This window comes from Terrapene carolina, unplaced genomic scaffold (assembly GCF_002925995.2).
Source record: "Terrapene carolina triunguis isolate 2854851 unplaced genomic scaffold, T_m_triunguis-2.0 Scaffold130, whole genome shotgun sequence".
Lineage (NCBI taxonomy): Eukaryota > Metazoa > Chordata > Testudines > Emydidae > Terrapene > Terrapene triunguis.
Window position 1 is genome coordinate 38,757,235 of NW_020664481.1, and position 17,469 is coordinate 38,774,703.

General features: G+C 43.3%; 1 protein-coding gene across 2 annotated transcripts in view; it reads left to right on the forward strand.

The window, feature by feature from the left end:
• The first annotated feature begins 2,020 nt into the window (after window positions 1–2,020).
• The window catches only part of LSM14A (LSM14A mRNA processing body assembly factor), a 33,257-nt gene continuing 17,808 nt past the window's right edge, over window positions 2,021–17,469 (forward strand). For both annotated transcript variants that reach the window (XM_024195882.3, XM_024195883.3), the window contains exons 1-2: window positions 2,021–2,368; window positions 14,854–15,017. In XM_024195882.3, the coding sequence (XP_024051650.1) occupies window positions 2,248–2,368; window positions 14,854–15,017 (285 nt within the window). In that variant the 5' untranslated portion in view covers window positions 2,021–2,247. The remainder of the gene's footprint in view (window positions 2,369–14,853; window positions 15,018–17,469) is intronic.

The following is a 17,469-nucleotide window of genomic DNA, read 5'->3' on the forward strand; positions in this document are numbered from 1 at the left end:
CCCTGCTGTAGGTCATAACACCATAATACTACAACTGAAGCAGCGAGGAGAAGAGGCCCAACTGGGAGAGATGCTGAGGTGGCTACTGCTAATAACAGGAGGATTTGATGGAACTAGGGAGAAAACTGGCATTTTCATGAGAGAGAATTGATGAAGTGGGTGAAGAGAACTGATAAATGTGTTGGGGGAAACGAACAAATATGTCATGTGTGAATGGTAAATTAATAAACTGATTAACAGCAGGTAAGAGAATGAGACATGTAGATAAGACATAAGGCACCATCTGTTTTCTTACTCTTGTTTAACTAAAGGTGTGATTTTAAATGGATTTAATTAAACTGGTGCAAAAGGCTCTTGTGGACACTCTTATTTCAGTTTAAACCAGACTTGTTTCAGTATAGTTAAATCAATTAGGCCTGGTTTAACCACAGTTTTTATACTGATTTATTTTTATACGGAATTATTTCACTTAAGGGCATGATTTCATATCAGTGTATTTAAATCAGTACAATACAGTGTGTGCATACAGTAATACCATTATTAAGCTGCTTATACTGGTATAACTTAACATGTAGAATAAGCTATACTACGAAAAGCATGTTTATATCAGTATAACTGCAGCCAAACTAGTTTGTACCACTAACTACATCTGCATCTAAACCAATATAGTTAAAGCAGTACAAAAACAGTGTGTAGACAACCCCTTAGAAATTGGGTGAAACTAAACCAAAATAAGCCATTCTTAAAGAAGTGTCTATACAGAGGGTTGCAAATCACAATTTATTCTATGAATTTTTAGAGCTTAAAAAAGGAACAAGTTTTAATTAAAGGTTTAAAGTATATGTATGAGTGGGTAATCTGTAAAACATTAATTTAGATTTTCTGCCTCCGTTTAACTGGTCCACTTTATCCTTTTTATGACAATATAATATATACATACATTTATGAAGATAGTCCCGCCCCCTAGCACCCCCAGCTCCCGGCCGCCCAGCGCCCCGGGCCAGCCCCCGGCCCAGCGGCGCCGGATTTTCCCGGACATGTTTGGCTTTTTGGGATTTCCCCCCGGACAGGGATTTGAATCCCAAAAAGCCGGACATGTCCGGGAAAATCCGGACGTATGGTAACCCTAAGTCACATTGATGTCAAAGTGCTTATTCACATAGGTAAAGTTAAGCACGTGCATAAGTGTTTACAGGATTGGTCCTTAGGTCTGCACTTCATAAAATTAGCCAGACATCTAAAACAGACCTGTAATGAAGCACATATGATTTGTGTATATGTTGGACTTGTTTTATGTAATAGTTATTCCTGTCACTGTAAACTTTATTTTCAAATACATTTCAAAGTTTATAAACATGGAAAAGTACTTTAAAATGTTCATGCTGTTGAACAAACTGGTTGGTATTTCCTTTTAACTTGTTCAGGTTAACACATCATAAGTGAGAGAGCCAAGGCCCTAATCCTGGAATGAGAACCACTTAGCCCCACCCAGGTGCCCACGCAGAATTCCAGCATGAATAGTGGCGATTGCTTATTAAGATGTGTGTGAGAGAGAGTGGCATTTCGTGGCCGGTGGCTTGCCTCTCAGCAAAGCCAAAGTATTTCACATGTTGTTGTTGTTTCTCCCATGGGCTAAAAGCCAACGCGTGACACGCCTCCAGCGTGGCAGACAAACACGCTCAGGAGTGATGCAAGTGAAATGAAATTGCAAATGATGTCATTCAAGGCCACTCAAACAAAGTGCGATGCAGCGTGTGCAGCAGGACACATGCGATGTGTGCACCGAAAAGTGTATTTACAGTCTAATGCATGGCGGACTCCACACTTTATAAGCACAATCCGTTCATTACACCTCTCCACAAATCCTTTCCTCTCTATCCCACTTTCCCCTCTGCAGCCCCTCTTCTCCCAGCCCCAGAGCTTCTCCCTCCCCCCGCCCCTGTGAGGCTGCGGCTATCGCGAGATCGCTCTGTTCCCGGCATCCATTTCGCGGCCTGGGACGGAGAGGGGGAGGCTCTGAGGGAAGATGAAGGCGGCGGCCATGTTGGCAGCTTTGGACTGCCTTCGACGGGGGTTGTGCTGAGGAGCCTGCGTGGGGGGAGCGGTCGCTGAATAGTCAACACGCGCTCGCGCCTAAACTTAGAGCAGTGGAGTGCCCGCTCGGGCTGTGAGGGGGTTCGCTTAGCCGCCCGTGTCCGGCCTCAGGAGCGCTCGGCAAAGGGGGTCCCTGTCCGGGGAGCCGGCGCCATGAGCGGGGGGACGCCCTACATCGGCAGCAAGATCAGCCTCATCTCCAAGGCCGAGATCCGCTATGAAGGGATCCTGTACACCATCGACACCGAAAACTCCACCGTGGCGCTGGCCAAGGGTAAGGGGCTCGGGGGAGAGGGGGGGAGGATGGCGAGCGGACGGCCGCGGCCTCGGGAGTTCTGGCCCGCTACGGGTGGGGGGAGACGAGCCACCCAGAGCTCCCCCGTGGCGCTGGCTAATGAGGGAGAGGAGCGCGGAGCGGCGGCCCACTTTACGCTATGAAAGGACCGGGACTCCACACTGGCACTGGCCAGAGGTGAGGGGCCGCCGAGGGAAGTGGAGCAGGGGCCTGGGGGGCGCTGCAGCCTCGTTCCCTGGCGGTGCAGCGCCCCCAGTGGCGGAGGGTGCGGAGGTAGGAGTTGGGGGGGCAGTCAGGGAATCAGATTCAAAAGCTGCTACGAGGGCTCCTGCCCGCTGTTGGCAGAGCTCTCTGTAGAGCTGGCCCGGACTGAGGCTACGGGGGAAGCCGAGAAAGGGAGATGCGCTGTGGGGCCACTGGGACCAATAATTTCACCGTGGAGTTGGGGCTGGGTGAGGGGCGGTGGCAAAGGTGGTGCAGGAACTCGGTGAGTTTTTGTATTGTGTGCTAGTGAGGCAAAACTGGTGTTTGGTGAGAAACGGAGCAGGGATTCTCTACTCTGAGGAAGCCTACAGTTTTGTGGGGCTGGCCCTGAATTAGGGAGAAGGCAGAGGGAATTGACTATTAAGTGGACCTGTATATTGTGAACGAAGAGTCCAGGATAAGAGCACAAGGAAGATTGGGGGGATAGTATCAATGATATGCATAAGGGAAGCCTGTACATCCGCACTAAGTATTCCATCAGGGCGTTAGCTAAAGCTTAAAGGGACCAAAGGCTTAGGGGCCTGTATCCTGGACTAATGGATGAAGTCTTCTAGGAGGGGATCCGATATACCTTTGATACAGAACTTCACAGCATTGCTGAATGGGTGAGGGTGGGGAGAAAGGGTTGAGATCTTCTAGAAGGGGATCCTGTAGATCAGGGGTAGGCAACTTATGGCACACGAGCTGATTTTTGGTGGCACTCACACTGCAAGGGTCCTGACCACCGGTCTGGGGGGCTCTGCATTTTAATTTAGTTTTAAGTGAAGCTTCTTAAACATTTTAAAAACCTTATTTACTTTACATACAACTATAGTTTAGTTATAGGAGGAGGGGAAAACAACACCAAGGCCTGGTCTACACGGGGGGGGGAATTGCTCTAAGATACGCAACTTCAGCTACAAGAATAGGTAGCTGAAGTTGCGTATCTTAGATCGACTTAGAATCACTTACTTCGCATCCTCGCGGCGCGGGATCGACAGCCGCCACTCCCCTGTCTACTCCGCTTCTCGCCGTGGTGGAGTTCCGGAGTCGACGGCAGAGTGATCGGGGATCAATTTATTGCGTCTACACTAAGATGCAATAAATCGATCCCCGATAGATTGATCGCTACCCGCCGATTCGGCGGGTAGTATAGACATACCCCAAGTGTAGCAGAATCCTTGGGCTATATGAAGGGTACCTATATTTGTGATGTGTGAGAGAATAGAGGGCTTTAGGCAGCGTGGGGGGATGTCTGGAGTCCATGGATTTTAGTGCACACAGTGAGAAGAAAGCATCTGTGATGGGACTTGCCAGGTGTGGTGGTAGTTTGTTTCATATGGTGTTCTCTGAACACAGAACATGGGTCTTGAAAATGAATTTATGCAAGTAGAAAATTGAGGTTGGTCTCTTTCAGCGTGTACTATCTGCTTTAAAATACAAATGTATTTTGCTATAGTTTTCGTATGAACTACATCTCTTGAAAATCTTGTTTAAATAATACAAATTAAATGACAGAGAGATTTTTTTCCCTGTTAGAAAAAAAGAAAAATAGCTTCCTGTGTAATCAAATAATTTAAAAGGTTTTGAAAATTTTTTTTTTTTTTTTGTGTGTGTGTGGCATGTGTTGCCCTCTGAAGTATGTACTATCCTTTGTCTTCAGTGTTGCATGTCATTGGATTAAAGGCACTTATTAAATGTTATACGCCTGTCTACTCCGTTTCTTATAGTAGTTTAATTGCTTCAACTCCCATTGGCTTTGGTGAAAGTTCACATTGGATGACAGCTCATGCAAAACTGAGCTCTAAATAGCTAACATGCAAAGAAAAATAGTCCCAATACTATATACATGCAACACATGTTGAACTTCAAGCATATGAATAAGAGTATGCAGAATTGGGGCCAAAGTTGCTATAAAATACCGTAGTTCATGATGTTAAACAGGTAAACCTTTTTTCCACATAAAGTGATGCCATCAATTTAATATCACATTGAATTCATCTGTTCATTAAAAGTAACAGCTAAGATTGCAGTAAGTGAAAGATAAATAGACATAAGTTATTTATACTGCAGTGGTACCTAAGGACTCCTAGACTGTGATTCCATGTATAAACACTCAAGATAGTCTCTGCCCCAGGGAGCTTACAGTCTATATTTACTTACGCTGTGAGTGGGACAGATTGTTAAAGGAGTGAGCAGTGCTGGCCAAACTAATAATGGCTTTTTCAGTGCATGCCTGACAGGAAACGCATATTCAGTATGGTCCAGATTTTGCCATATTTATGTTGAGCTGTACTTTGCTTCTGAGCTTTATTTAGTTGGGATTTTTTTTTTACTGTGCAATAATAGAGTGCCCATCCAATGTTCTTGTCACCCATCGCAATCATTTAGAAATAAACACGTCAGATATCCTGAGATCGAATCAAATATAAATCTAACCAATTAAACACTCCACAAAATCCTCACCAAAGGTCCACAGCACTGCTGTCCATCCCTACCTGTCTCCTTATAGTTGAGGGAGAAAAGTTGGGCCTTGTGGCACACCCTGAGTGTTAACAAATATGTAGTTATGTACCAACACAGGAAACAAATTCCAAAGGCTCAGGTATCTATCAACTTTCTCTCTCACTAAGGGGGTTCCAAGTTGGGCATGTCTACTGACCTCAACTGTGACAGTATGTTACAGAGAGAAAGCCAGTCTCTTAGAGGGGTTGGTCTCAGGCCACTTAGGATTTTGTACATCAAAATCTGTGTGAGCCCTTCCAGGCCATAGAGCCTGAGGTTAATATGCTCACAAAGAGAAATACTGATAACAAGCAGGCTGCTGAGTTCTGGACTAGCTGCAGTTTTGGAATGGATTTTAAGACTTAGCCTCTTTAGAATGTGTTGCAGTCATCTAATCTTGAAGTGACAGTGATTGTTGCAAGGTCCACATCTGAAAGAAATGGGTGCAACCCTCTAATCATCCACAGATGTAAAAAACCTGACTTGGCAGTAGGGGTGTAAAATATTAAACAGTTAACTGGTAAGTATTAGTCTTACCGTTAACCCAGCCTAAGCTTTAACCCCCCCAACCCTGGGCTGGCCAGAGCAGCCCCAACCCCCTCCCTTTAATCGGTTAACCAGTTAAATGATATAATTTTAATCATTTAAGCAGTTAACTTTTTAAACAATATTTATATCCCTATGTGGCAGTAGCAGCCACCAGAGCTGGTAGCAGCCGGAACTCTTAACTGGAACCCCCTGTTGCAAATCCTGGCCAAAAAGGCAGATGGACGGCCTGCATCAAATGTTTCTTCCAGTTGCGTCATCCCATCCAGCCAGCCTCATGTTACTCTTATCTAGATTGAGTCTCATCTACACAAGAAAGTTGCACCGGTTTAAGTTCAGTGTTTTAAACTGGTGAAAAAGGCTATATTGGATATTCTTATTTCAGTTTTGTTTGTCAGTTAAAAATTGTTTTAAGCTAAACCAAAATAAGCCATTTTTAAGCCAAAATAACAGTGTGGGCTGAGAATTGGACAGACTGCAACCTTTAACTAGGGAGAGATTGTCTTCTGTCCATTCTAAAACACTCTGGCAGAGAACTAGAACCCTGATCCTTTAGCTATCAAAAACTCAAGCTCTACCACATGTGTTAAAAAGAAGAGTTCTGATAGATATTAGCACATAAAGGTGTTTTCCTATGCTGCAGTTAGCCAGTAGAGGGCAGTGTACTCCCTCACACAATGCCTGATCCTGCTGCTGTTGAAATAATAGCAGAAAACTCCTATTGAAGTCAGTGGCAGCAGGACTGGGCCCCAAAAGATAAACAACAAAACTTTGCTTAGTTAGAATCTGTTTCTTAATATACACTTGATGCATGAGATTTAGCTATGAGGAAAGCTTAAAGCAGTTTGAGCTAGAGGAAAACAAATGATAGACAAAAGTGTATTTTAAATTAGGCTAATTTCTGATTACCTTTCCTCAATATTTGATAAATATTGTTCTCAAAAAAAAATATTCTGCTCTGCTTTGAGTAAATCTGAGAATTTTCAGATTTAACCACATTTCTGAGCCACAGTATTTTGTAATGAAATCTGTTTGCAACTTCAGCCATGCAGAGGCTACTGCCTCTAATGATATATTCTAGGTACTTGCACTTAGTCTCTATGGCATTACTAAACTGTTATGATCATGCTATGCTAGTACCATCTCCAGTTGTCAGTCTTCAGAAACCAGCTCCCAACTTGCTGCAGACTATTAAGCTACATAAAAATCAATTTATTCTTATTTCTAAATGTTTGTAAACTATCTTACTGGCTGACTCAAGAAATAAAATGGGAAGGGAAGCTAGATACATCTTGCATGAGGCATCTCGTACTCAGAGTGAAATGTAATAGACCGTTTTACTTTAAAAAATAATTTACCATGGATAGAGGAACCTCAAACATCTCATTTGTACTGCTTCTCTTCCTCAGTGCTCAGAGTGCTACTCAGCCACAACTGAGGAACTGGCCCTCAGTTTCTGATCACTGACTTGAGAATTAGAATAAGGTACTTCACCTGAGTTTTTTCTAGTCTTATACTTACTGCAACTCTAAGACCAAAGCAGTATTAGAGATTTAGGTTCTGATCATACAAAGACTTATGCACATCCCTTCTCACACGTGAGTAGCCCCCATTGACAACTTCATGCACAAGTAGTTTATGTGCATAATTTTGGTAGGATCAAAGTCGTACTTTGTTAATGTTTCTTGATGACTGTTGTTACTGTACATGGTGTTATATAATGACCAAGACATTTTGCTTTTAATCAGTCACACTGGACTCCAAAAAGTAAACCTTTCTTTTTCTCAGCCCATTAAGCCATTTTTAAGGGAGTACTGTAAACTAGGTTTAGGATTACAAGTGAAGCCTAACAATACCTCAACTACAAGAAACCTGCTATAAACTGATTGCAGTATTTAACTCAAAAATAGGATGAATTCTCTGCGTTTCCCATAACCCACATTAAAGTAGAGAGCATTTGCGGGTATTGACAGTGAATGACATTTTAGTTCACTTTTTAAATAATTAAAAATCGGCAGCAGAAATTGTCAATGGATTTGCCCATGGCCTCCCTAGCCGGACTTAGGCAAGGGTAATAAATAGGGTATGCTACTTTTTCACGTCTACCGTCTGTTTCCCTTTAAGTCCATGTTTGTCTGTGAAACAATGCATCTTCATCTGGAGGCAGGATGCAGTTTTAGGTGATGTCTTCCATCAAGGGAGCTGTAGAGAGCTCAAAGTCTGTTCTGCTCCTCCCAGGTTATCTTTTGGCACTCTACAATTTAATCTTTCTAGTGACACAAAGCTAACTTCAATGAAGACTAATTCCTAGTAAGATATTATTACAATGTACATTTTTTTAGTCTTTTTGCTTTGTGCTCAGATTCTGTTACCTATTTAATCTTCCAAAGAGAACTTCATTTAAAAAGCTAGTTGCTTAAAGGCAGCACATGACAAACCCTTCAAAGTGAGGAAATCTTCATGTAGTGTTTGTGTTACAGTAGAGCCTAACTGAGATTGAGGGGCCTCTTTGTGATAGGATCTGTACAAAAACACAGTAAGAGAGGGTCCCTGCCCCCAAAGAGTTCTGTCTGAATAGACAGGCCAAAAGCTGGGAGGGTAAATGGAGGCACAAAGAAAGGAAGTGACTTGCCCAAAGTTATACAGCAAGTGGATGGTAGAACAGAGGATAGACCCCCCTAGGTGTCTTGTCTGCCAGACCATGCTTCCCCTTCAACACATATTAATCTCTTCATGTTCATTACTTTCACTGACAGACTCCACCTCTATAAATAAGTCTCATACACATCCAAAGTATGCAGTAAAACAAATACACATGCCACATAATTGCACTTTAATGCAAAACCTAAACTGTAATATTGGCAACATAAACATTCATACTGGTGAAGTGTGTGTATTTTCCCATAGAGAAGTATGGAGTTGGAGTTAAGGTTTTGTGTTAATAGTGCAATCATGAACAATATAGTTCAAAGTAAGCTAAGGCCTACTCTATTCTAATAGCCTAGATTTGTGTGTTGGATTGCTGCTGAGAGTATTTATTGTAAATACATCATGCTTCAATGTGAACTGACTGGTAAATAAACTCTTTTTATGGGAAGCACTAACAGGGCTTGTCTAAATGGTATTTGAGTGTGCATCACATGTCGTGCACTAATTGCCTGTGTGGACATTGCTGGCATGCACTAAAAGTTCCCTAATGTACATTGATGTAGTACTGTTTGAAACAGGACTACATCAGCTCGTATTAGGGAACTTTTAGTGTGCACCAGCAAGCGTCCACATAGACAGTTAGGATGCACCAGCATGTCATACGCCAATGCACCATGTAGTCAAGTCGCTCTGTATTAAATAAATTTTGTCTTCTGCATGGAATGTTAGTTTTTCATGTTTGTGTTTTACCATCCCTAAAAAGACCTCTGTGAATGCTAATGCTGTCTGGTGTTATGGAACCTATATTTATATGCTAGGATTGCAAAATCTAAAACGTAATGTTTTCAACTGAGACTAGAATTTAAATGTAAATTTTCTTACCCAGAAAACTCTGAATATTTTATACAAACACAAGATCACTGCTTTATTCAGTCATTGATAAACAAAATATATAAGGAGAAAACAGGCCCACATTTAGAGTCAGCGACATAATACAAATGCATTATGAGCTCTAAATATTATGTTTAGTTACACTTTACAGTTTTTGCAGACTCTAAATGAATAATGAAACAGCGGTGGGATGGGAATGTGCAGAGTTGAACATGTCTGAAATTTGCAAGGCAAGGCTGATATGAAAGACAGAAATGGGGAGAGGAAGACAGTAAGGTTTAGGAACAGTGTCCTCAGTTTTTAGTTGTGTGTGTTCTGTTCTAGTAGTTCTGTTCAAAGTCATTGTATGCAAAATCAGCCAATAACAAAACATCAAGAAACCTGCCAACTAAAAGCCAGAGGCTCCCCTCTCTTTATGTAAGTGGAAGGGGGCAAAAGCAGTGGGAGGGGAAGAGTACTTGATCTATTGCATCTTCCACCTGATTCCACAGAAGCACATCTGCAGGGATTTGGCTGTGTGCATGGGGAAGGAAGCAGGGTCAGGGGATGGTCCCCTTTGCTGCATCATCACGCCCTCTTCCCAGAGGGGATTCACAGCATAAGTTATTCGAACTGATCAGTATTTAGTTTATGTAGGCTCACTAATCACAGAGGATGAAGAGGAGGCATTAGCAGCTCTCCAGGAGGCAGCACAGTTCTTGAAGTAGTACAGAGGCACAGGGCCTCTGTGGATCTTTTGAGATTGATAGGGAGGATGAACAGTTCTGCAGAGTGGGGATAACCCAACCCTTGGATTGGACAATCAGGCAGAAACTGTTTTCTGACCTTTTCTTTATGCGAGTTATTTCAGGACAATTTGGCGTTTTTGTGTAGTGCTTGCTCAAAAACATCACGTATGTTCTTCTTTCCTGCCCTTTTCTAGCATGTCCTGCTTACTTCTTCTCTGAGATCTTTTGTTTTGTTCTTTAGTAGCAATTTCTTCACCTATTCTTGTTACTGAAACACAATGTCTTAATCTGGTTGTCTATTTATACTCCTATTGTATTTAGTTCTAATTAGGGCTGTCAAGCGATGAAAAAAATTAATTGTGATTAATCGTGCCATTAAAAAAATTAATAGAATACTATTTATTTAAATATTTTGGATGTTTTCTACATTTTCAAATATATTCAAAGTGTACAGTGCTCACTTTATATTTTTGATTACAAATATTTTCACCGTAAAAACATAACAAATAGTATTTTTCAATTCATCTAATACAGGTACTGTAGAGCAATCTTTATCATGAAAGTTGAACTTATAAATGTAGAATTATGTACAAAAAAATAACTGCACTCAAAAACAAAAGATTGTAAGACTTTAGAGCCTACAAGTCCACTCAGTCCTATTTCTTGTTCAGCCAATCGCTTAGACAAACAAGTTTGTTTACTTTTGCAGGAGATAATTCTACCCGCTTCTTGTTCACAATGTCACTAAAGTGAGAACAGGTATTCTCATGGCACTGTTGTAGCCGGTGTCACAAGTTATGAATCTTTAGCACATCTCGCATGTAAATATGTCCCTTCGTGCTTCAACCACCATTCCAGAGGACATGTGTCCGTGCTGATGATTGGTTCTGTTCGATAACAATCCAAAGCAGTGCGGACCCACACATGTTCATTTTCATCGTCTGAGTCAGATGCCACTAACAGAAGGTTGATTTTCTTTTTTGGTGGTTCAGGTTCTGTAGTTTCCGCTTCGGAGTGTTGCTCTTTTAAGATTTCAGAAAGCATGCTCCACACCTCATGCCTCTCAAATTTTGGAAGGCACTTCAGATTCTTAAACTTTGGGTCGAGTGCTGTATTGTAGTTTAAATGAATTATTACTCAGAGTTATGTATGTATATGCCTAGTAAGGAATCTGTTTGTCAAAAAAACATTTTCTGAATCTTTTTCATTTGTCTGTATTGTTAAAGACATAATTGCTGACCGGTATTATGAAATAAATTACCAAAATTGAAACTAGTGTGATTATATTGTTGTTTTGACAAATAAAATACACAGGATTTTGCCGAATTTTAAGATGTAGTGTGCAGAATTTTTAATTTTATGGTGCAGAATTCCCCCAGGAATAGAATCTGTTTGAAGTGGGTGATCACAGCTCACTGCATTAAAATGATGGGAAATTGTGGACTATCAGAACAGTTATTAATCCAGATCAATTTTTAAAATTAGCCAACCAGCTCAGTGTCTTTGGAGTGCAGAGGACATTCAGATTGGTTTATTCAGAATTTTGTAATAAGTTATGTGCTGAGAATCTCTGGTCTACTGGCTTGCTGGGGAGTAATTGAAGTAGACAAGCTAAATTATTTTTTTTGTATGTTGGCCTTCACAATAAAGGATGTTAAGGACATGCCTACTTTTGGGACATTTTCTGAGACTGAAGTCTAGAGAGAAAGTGCTTAGCAAATGGAATAGGTTAAATAAATCATCCGTACCAGATAGTGTGCATATCCAAGTGCTCCTAACAAAAAAAGTAAAATTCAACTACTGCTCACAGGACAGAAGGGTGGCAAGTGTTAACCATCTCTTAAAATTAATAATAAAAAAAGATTCTAGGGATTGCATAGCCGTGAACCTTATTTAGTTCAGTGCACATTTGGCTGAAACAAATAATTGTTATAAAATGCCTACATAAATATACTAAGACTAACAGCATAGTTTTTGGAGTGGCATAATTTTCCTTTTATAACTTAATAGAATTCTTCTAGTTCCAAGAAGTGCTATCTGATGCCTCAGGGGTCTAAATGGACACGGAGAGGTTGGGTGGAGAAATAACTATTGTAATTGAAGCTCTTTGAAGATGGTTAGATGACTTGAGTTTAAGTTGTAGACATGGGGATGAGAGAGGACAGGGGGCAGGACAAAAATCAGTGGTATACTGGAGACTAGAAATGGAGAGAAGATGGAAATACTGAAGGACCATGAGGAGAACTAGTCAAACATAAAGCTGTGAAAACCAAGGAAGGTGGAAGTTAAGGAGGAATGGTATGGTTGACAATGGTGCAGATGATAATTTGTAACTCTTATTATGAGACTGGCAATAAAATAATATTTGGTGTTTTACTTAAACCCCCAGTTCCTGGAGCCATGTGATTACTGGAGAATCTCAGCTTTCATTTAAAAAAGTTTTTAGACTTCACAGTTGCTTGAAAACCAGAATGCAAATAAAAATCCAAAATCTATTTTAAAATCTCATTATTTTTAAATCAATCTATTAATTTTGGGGGTGTATGAATTAGGGTTTCTGAGCACTTGAAGCTGGCAATGTTGGGATGACGAATAGAGAGGAAGCCCTTAGACTTCAATGGGAAGAAGTCTCTAGGGACCTTAATGACAGCAGTCTCAGTGGAAGGACAAAAGCTAGATTACAAAGGGTTAGAAGTAAGGAAGCCAAGGTAACAGGAGTAGACTGCCTGCTCAAGAAATATAAACATGAAGAGGAGGAAGGAGATAAGACTTTGCCTTGCGTCCTCCCCTCCTCTAGTCTTCTCTCAAAGTTTGAAGGCAGAGGGAACGGACACAAATGAGGGAGAAGGAACTGATAACACACCATGCCTGTTAGTAATATGTGGTGGGGGGTTATGCATGGTGAAACAAGAGGGGGACCTAATAGGAAGTCTAATGTCAATGCAGTGGTGACTTGTAAAATTTTTGGAATTCAGTTAGGTGTGTAAAATCTAATTTTTACACTAACATTACAGTAATACTCAATGTGTTATGGTTGCGCAAAACATACATTTATGAAGATAGTCCCGTCCCAATGAATTAGTCGACAGTCTAATCTAAATTTAAATGAGTATGAGTTTAGAATAAGTTAATTAAACCTTCTCTACAAGGAAAATAGTATATGCATTACATCTATTCTGGACTCTTATTTTTCACCTCCTTTTTATAGAGCTTATAACTTACATGTGAAATGAGATTTTTCTCATTGAAAAATATTCTTGTCTTTATCACTTTTGGTCAGTCTTGTTTATCCTTGTGATCCTTAAATGAAGTAGTAGGGGCATAATTTAATTTGCTATTCTGTTAATCTAGATATCAACATATGTAACTGCCAGAACGTATTTCAGGTCTCTGAGAACAGGACCGCTTACCTAGGATGTCTCATCTAGTTGCATATCTGCATAAAAATGTTTGTTTTAGTGGTGTGTATTTACTTTCAAGGGCTGGTCAGTCTAGAGTACCTATTTTTCAGCAAGTTTCTCCTTTTTAAAAAAAAAAAAAAAGAAAGAAAAGGAACCTTTGTAGTAGGAATTTATCATACAGCTTAGACCAGAGGTGGGCAAACTGGCCTGCGGGCCACATCCGGGCTGTGGGACCTTCCTGACCCGAACCCTGAGCTCCTGCCCCGGGAGGCTCGGCCCTGGCCCCTCCCTTGCTGTTCCTTCGCAGCCTCAGCTCGCCCCGCCACCGGTGCAACACTCTGAGCGGCGGGGCTGTGAGCTCCTGGGGCAGCGCAGCTGCAGAGCCCGGCCTGACCCGGTGCTCTGTTCTACGCAGTCGCGTGGATGGCTCCAGCCGGTCACCTGTCCTCGTGCTCTGGGCAGCGCGGCTCTAGCACCACCAGTGCGCCAGGCAGCGCAGTAAGGGGGTGGAGAGCAGGGAGGGAGTAGATAGAGGGCAGAGGAGTTTGGGGTGGTGGTCAGGGGGTGGGGGTGTGGATGGGGGGGTGGGGGGCGGTCAGAGGGTGGGGAACAGGGTTGAATGGGGGCAGGGGTCCCGGAGGGCAGTCAGGAAGGAGAGGGGGGGGTTGGATGGGGCGGCAGGAGGCAGTCAGGGGCAGGGGTTCCGGGGCAGTCCGGGGACAGGGAGAGGGGGGCATTGGATGGGGCAGGGGTTCCGGGGGGGGGCAGTCAGGAATGAGAGGAGGGGTTGGATGGGGTGATGGGGGGCAGTCAAGGGACAGGGAGCAGGCAGGGTGGATGGGGCAGGGGTCCTGGGGGGCGCTATCAGGGAACGGGGGAGTTGTATGGGGAAGGAGTCCTGGGAGGGCGGGGGGGGAGAACAGGGGGAGATGGAGGTGGGTGCCGGGCCATGCCTGGCTGTTTGGGGAGGCACAGCCTCTCCTAACCGGCCCTCCATACAATTTCCGAAACCCGATGCGGCCCTCAGGCCAAAAAGTTTGCCCGCCCCGGCTTAGACTGACAAAAGTAGGTTTATCACTTGTGGCTTATATTGATTCTCTCTCTGAACACTTCTGTAGCTAATGCCAGATCTCATAAAACTTATTTCAGTTAACAAATGATGGTAAAGATGATGGCTCACCTCTAAGTGGAACAGGGCAAAGAAGATTTCTATCTTTAAATTTAAACTACTGTGGGTTTTTTGCAAGTCATAAACAATTTGTTTCTTGTATTAGTTGTAAGGCGTTCTGGTGTGTTGGCAACAAACAGTGCCCCCTAGTGAATATTAAAAAATATTTTCTCTGTTTTGCATGTGTTTTAACTATAGGGAGGTGAAAATCAGTGATACAAATTTTCCCTTTGGCTCTGTCAGAATGGGTGTATAAATATCTCATACAACCGTGGTCTCTGAAACAACATAAAACTCTTGACTTGATTTCCCCCCCCCCCTTCCCTCCTGCAGTACGTTCCTTTGGTACAGAAGATAGACCAACAGATCGTCCTATACCACCTCGTGATGAAGTCTTTGAGTATATTATATTCCGTGGCAGTGATATTAAAGACCTTACTGTTTGTGAGCCACCAAAGCCACAGTGTTCTCTGCCTCAGGACCCTGCTATTGTTCAGGTAAGATTTAGATATGTTTATTGCAATCTGAGGGTGTAATTTAATACTGTCCAGTTATCTTCCCAAAACACATTGAAGAATAAACTGTTCACACTACCTTGTGTTGTAAACACACAGTGCCAAGATCTGGGCGTTCTAAAGTTGTAGAATTGTTCTTTTGGAACCAGATTTGCTTTCCATGATTGTGGCAATTAATGCATCGGAAACAGTAACTGAAAGTTTGCTCTACATTACAGTGTTTTATACACTCTGGCCAAGATTTGCAAAAGTGAATAGTAATTTTGGGGTGTGTAACTTGGCTCCTTAAGTGTCTGACTTTTAAGGGTGAGGCTCAGTACTTTCTGAAAATCAGGCTCCTTAAGGTGTGTCAAGATGGACACACAAACAGCAGCACCCAAAATCACTAGTCACTTTTAACAATCTTGGCTTGTATGTTCACATTCCTGTGTCCTGCAGGTTAGTGCAAGTATATTAAATAATATTGATGTTGTTCTAGATCAAAAAAGTCTCCATGCTAAAGGGAAGCTATTTTAAAAGTAAGTAGTCATTCTTTGGAAGGAAAATAGTGCATCTCCAGCTGCCGTCACTCCTGACGCACACACAATCTTGTAGTTTCCATGTGACTTGGGAGAGCCAACTACCCTTGGTGTCTCAAATCCAGGGACAGCTCCAGGCACCAGTGCAGCAAGCGTGTGCCGGGGGCGGCCTACCGGTCGCTGTGAGGGCGGCAGCAGGCGGCATGCCTGCGGGAGGTCCGCCAGTCTTCGGTGGCAATTGGGCGGCGGGGACGCCGATGGCATGGCACCGGCGGCCTTCCCACTGGCGTGCTGCCAAATCCGTGTGACCAGCGGACTGCCTGCAGGCGCACCGCCGAAAGCTGCCTGCCCGCCGTGCTTGGGGCGGCAAAAAACATAGAGCCGCCCCTGCTCAAATCTCTCCTTACAGGCAAAGCTATATATGCATGCATCCTTTGTCTTAATAGTTGCTGGGATGTTCTAGAATTGCCATTCTGATAGTAGACAGAGAGGGTGGGGAATTAAAAGTAACTTGGTTAATTCTCCTTATATTGAATGACACAATTTTAATGTTCACGTACTAGCCCAGAAGGCACAGTTCTCAAATAAAGCCCTTGTTATCATAGGTAATAAATCGCTCAGTGCGCCACTAAACTTAGCACAAGTGTTTCTGCCAAACTTATTCAAAAGCTATGAAATTGGAATATTGCCAATGCCAGACATTTAAAAAACATGAGTTGGACACTAAAAGATCATGAGATTTAAAAAAAAAAAAAAGCATTTTGGTTGTTTTTGTTTGCTTTCTAGTTTGAGTTTTAGGGTGTGTCTGCATTGTGACGAAAGACCCATGGCATAGATGCAGCTGGGCTGGGTCAGCTGACTTGGGCTCAGGCTGCAGTGCTGTAAAATAGCACTGTAGACATTTAGACCTCAGCTGGAGCCCCGGCCCAAATGTCTACACTGCAATTTTGCTAGTCCTGCAGTTTGAGCCTGAGTCAACTGGCCAGGGCTCTGAGACTCTGTGCCAGGGGTTATTTATTGCCGTGTAGACAAACACTTAGGGGTTTTGGCAACCTTGAAAACTTTTTTTAAGGGAAGCTGAGATTCTTCTGTAATCACGAGTCCAGAAACTGAGGCTTTAAGAAAACACCAAATATTATGAATTCTGTGATTGAAATCTCAAGTTGGCAACACTGTAAAAGGTGTGGGAATGCCCCAAATTGTATGTATATTTGTGAAAGTTTTGCCTATGTACTTTTTTTCTTGTGGAATAATTCTAACGTGGAATAATCCAGGTACTTCAGTATTTTGAGGCTTTCTTTACTGTTTCCAATATCTGTCAGTTTGAAAGGTCTATATTAAACAATGTGTATTCCTTTTATAAATACACCTCTACCCCGATATAACGCGACCCGATATAACACGGGTTCGCATACAATGCGGTAAAGCAGTGCTCTGGCGGATCAGCGCGTCAGCTCCCAGCCGCAGCGCTTTGCTTCCCGCCACCGGTGAGTGCGGGAGGTTGGGGAAAGGATGCCCCCCGTACTCACCTGCAGCTGGGAGCTGGCGGAGTGGAGCGGGTTGGGGCCGGGCTGCTCCGCTTCCGCGGCCCCACACGGCCCCCCCGCCGTGCCCCCCCCCCCCCCCCCCAGCGACACGGCTGGGTCCGGGGCAAGGAAAGTGGAGCGGGCTAGGGCTGCGGTGCTCTGCTTCCCGCTGCAGGTGAGTACAGGGCAGGGGGTGTCCTTTCCCCAACCTCCCCACGCTCACTGGCGGCGTGAAGCGGGGCGCTGCGGCTGGAAGCTGGCAGAGTGGAGCAGGCTGGGGCCGGGCTGCTCCGCTTCCTGCCACCGCCGGTGAGTGCCTGGCGGGGGTGTATGGATAGGGGTCGGGACAGGGAGCAGGGGGGTTGGGTAGGGGGTGGGGTCCTGGGGGTG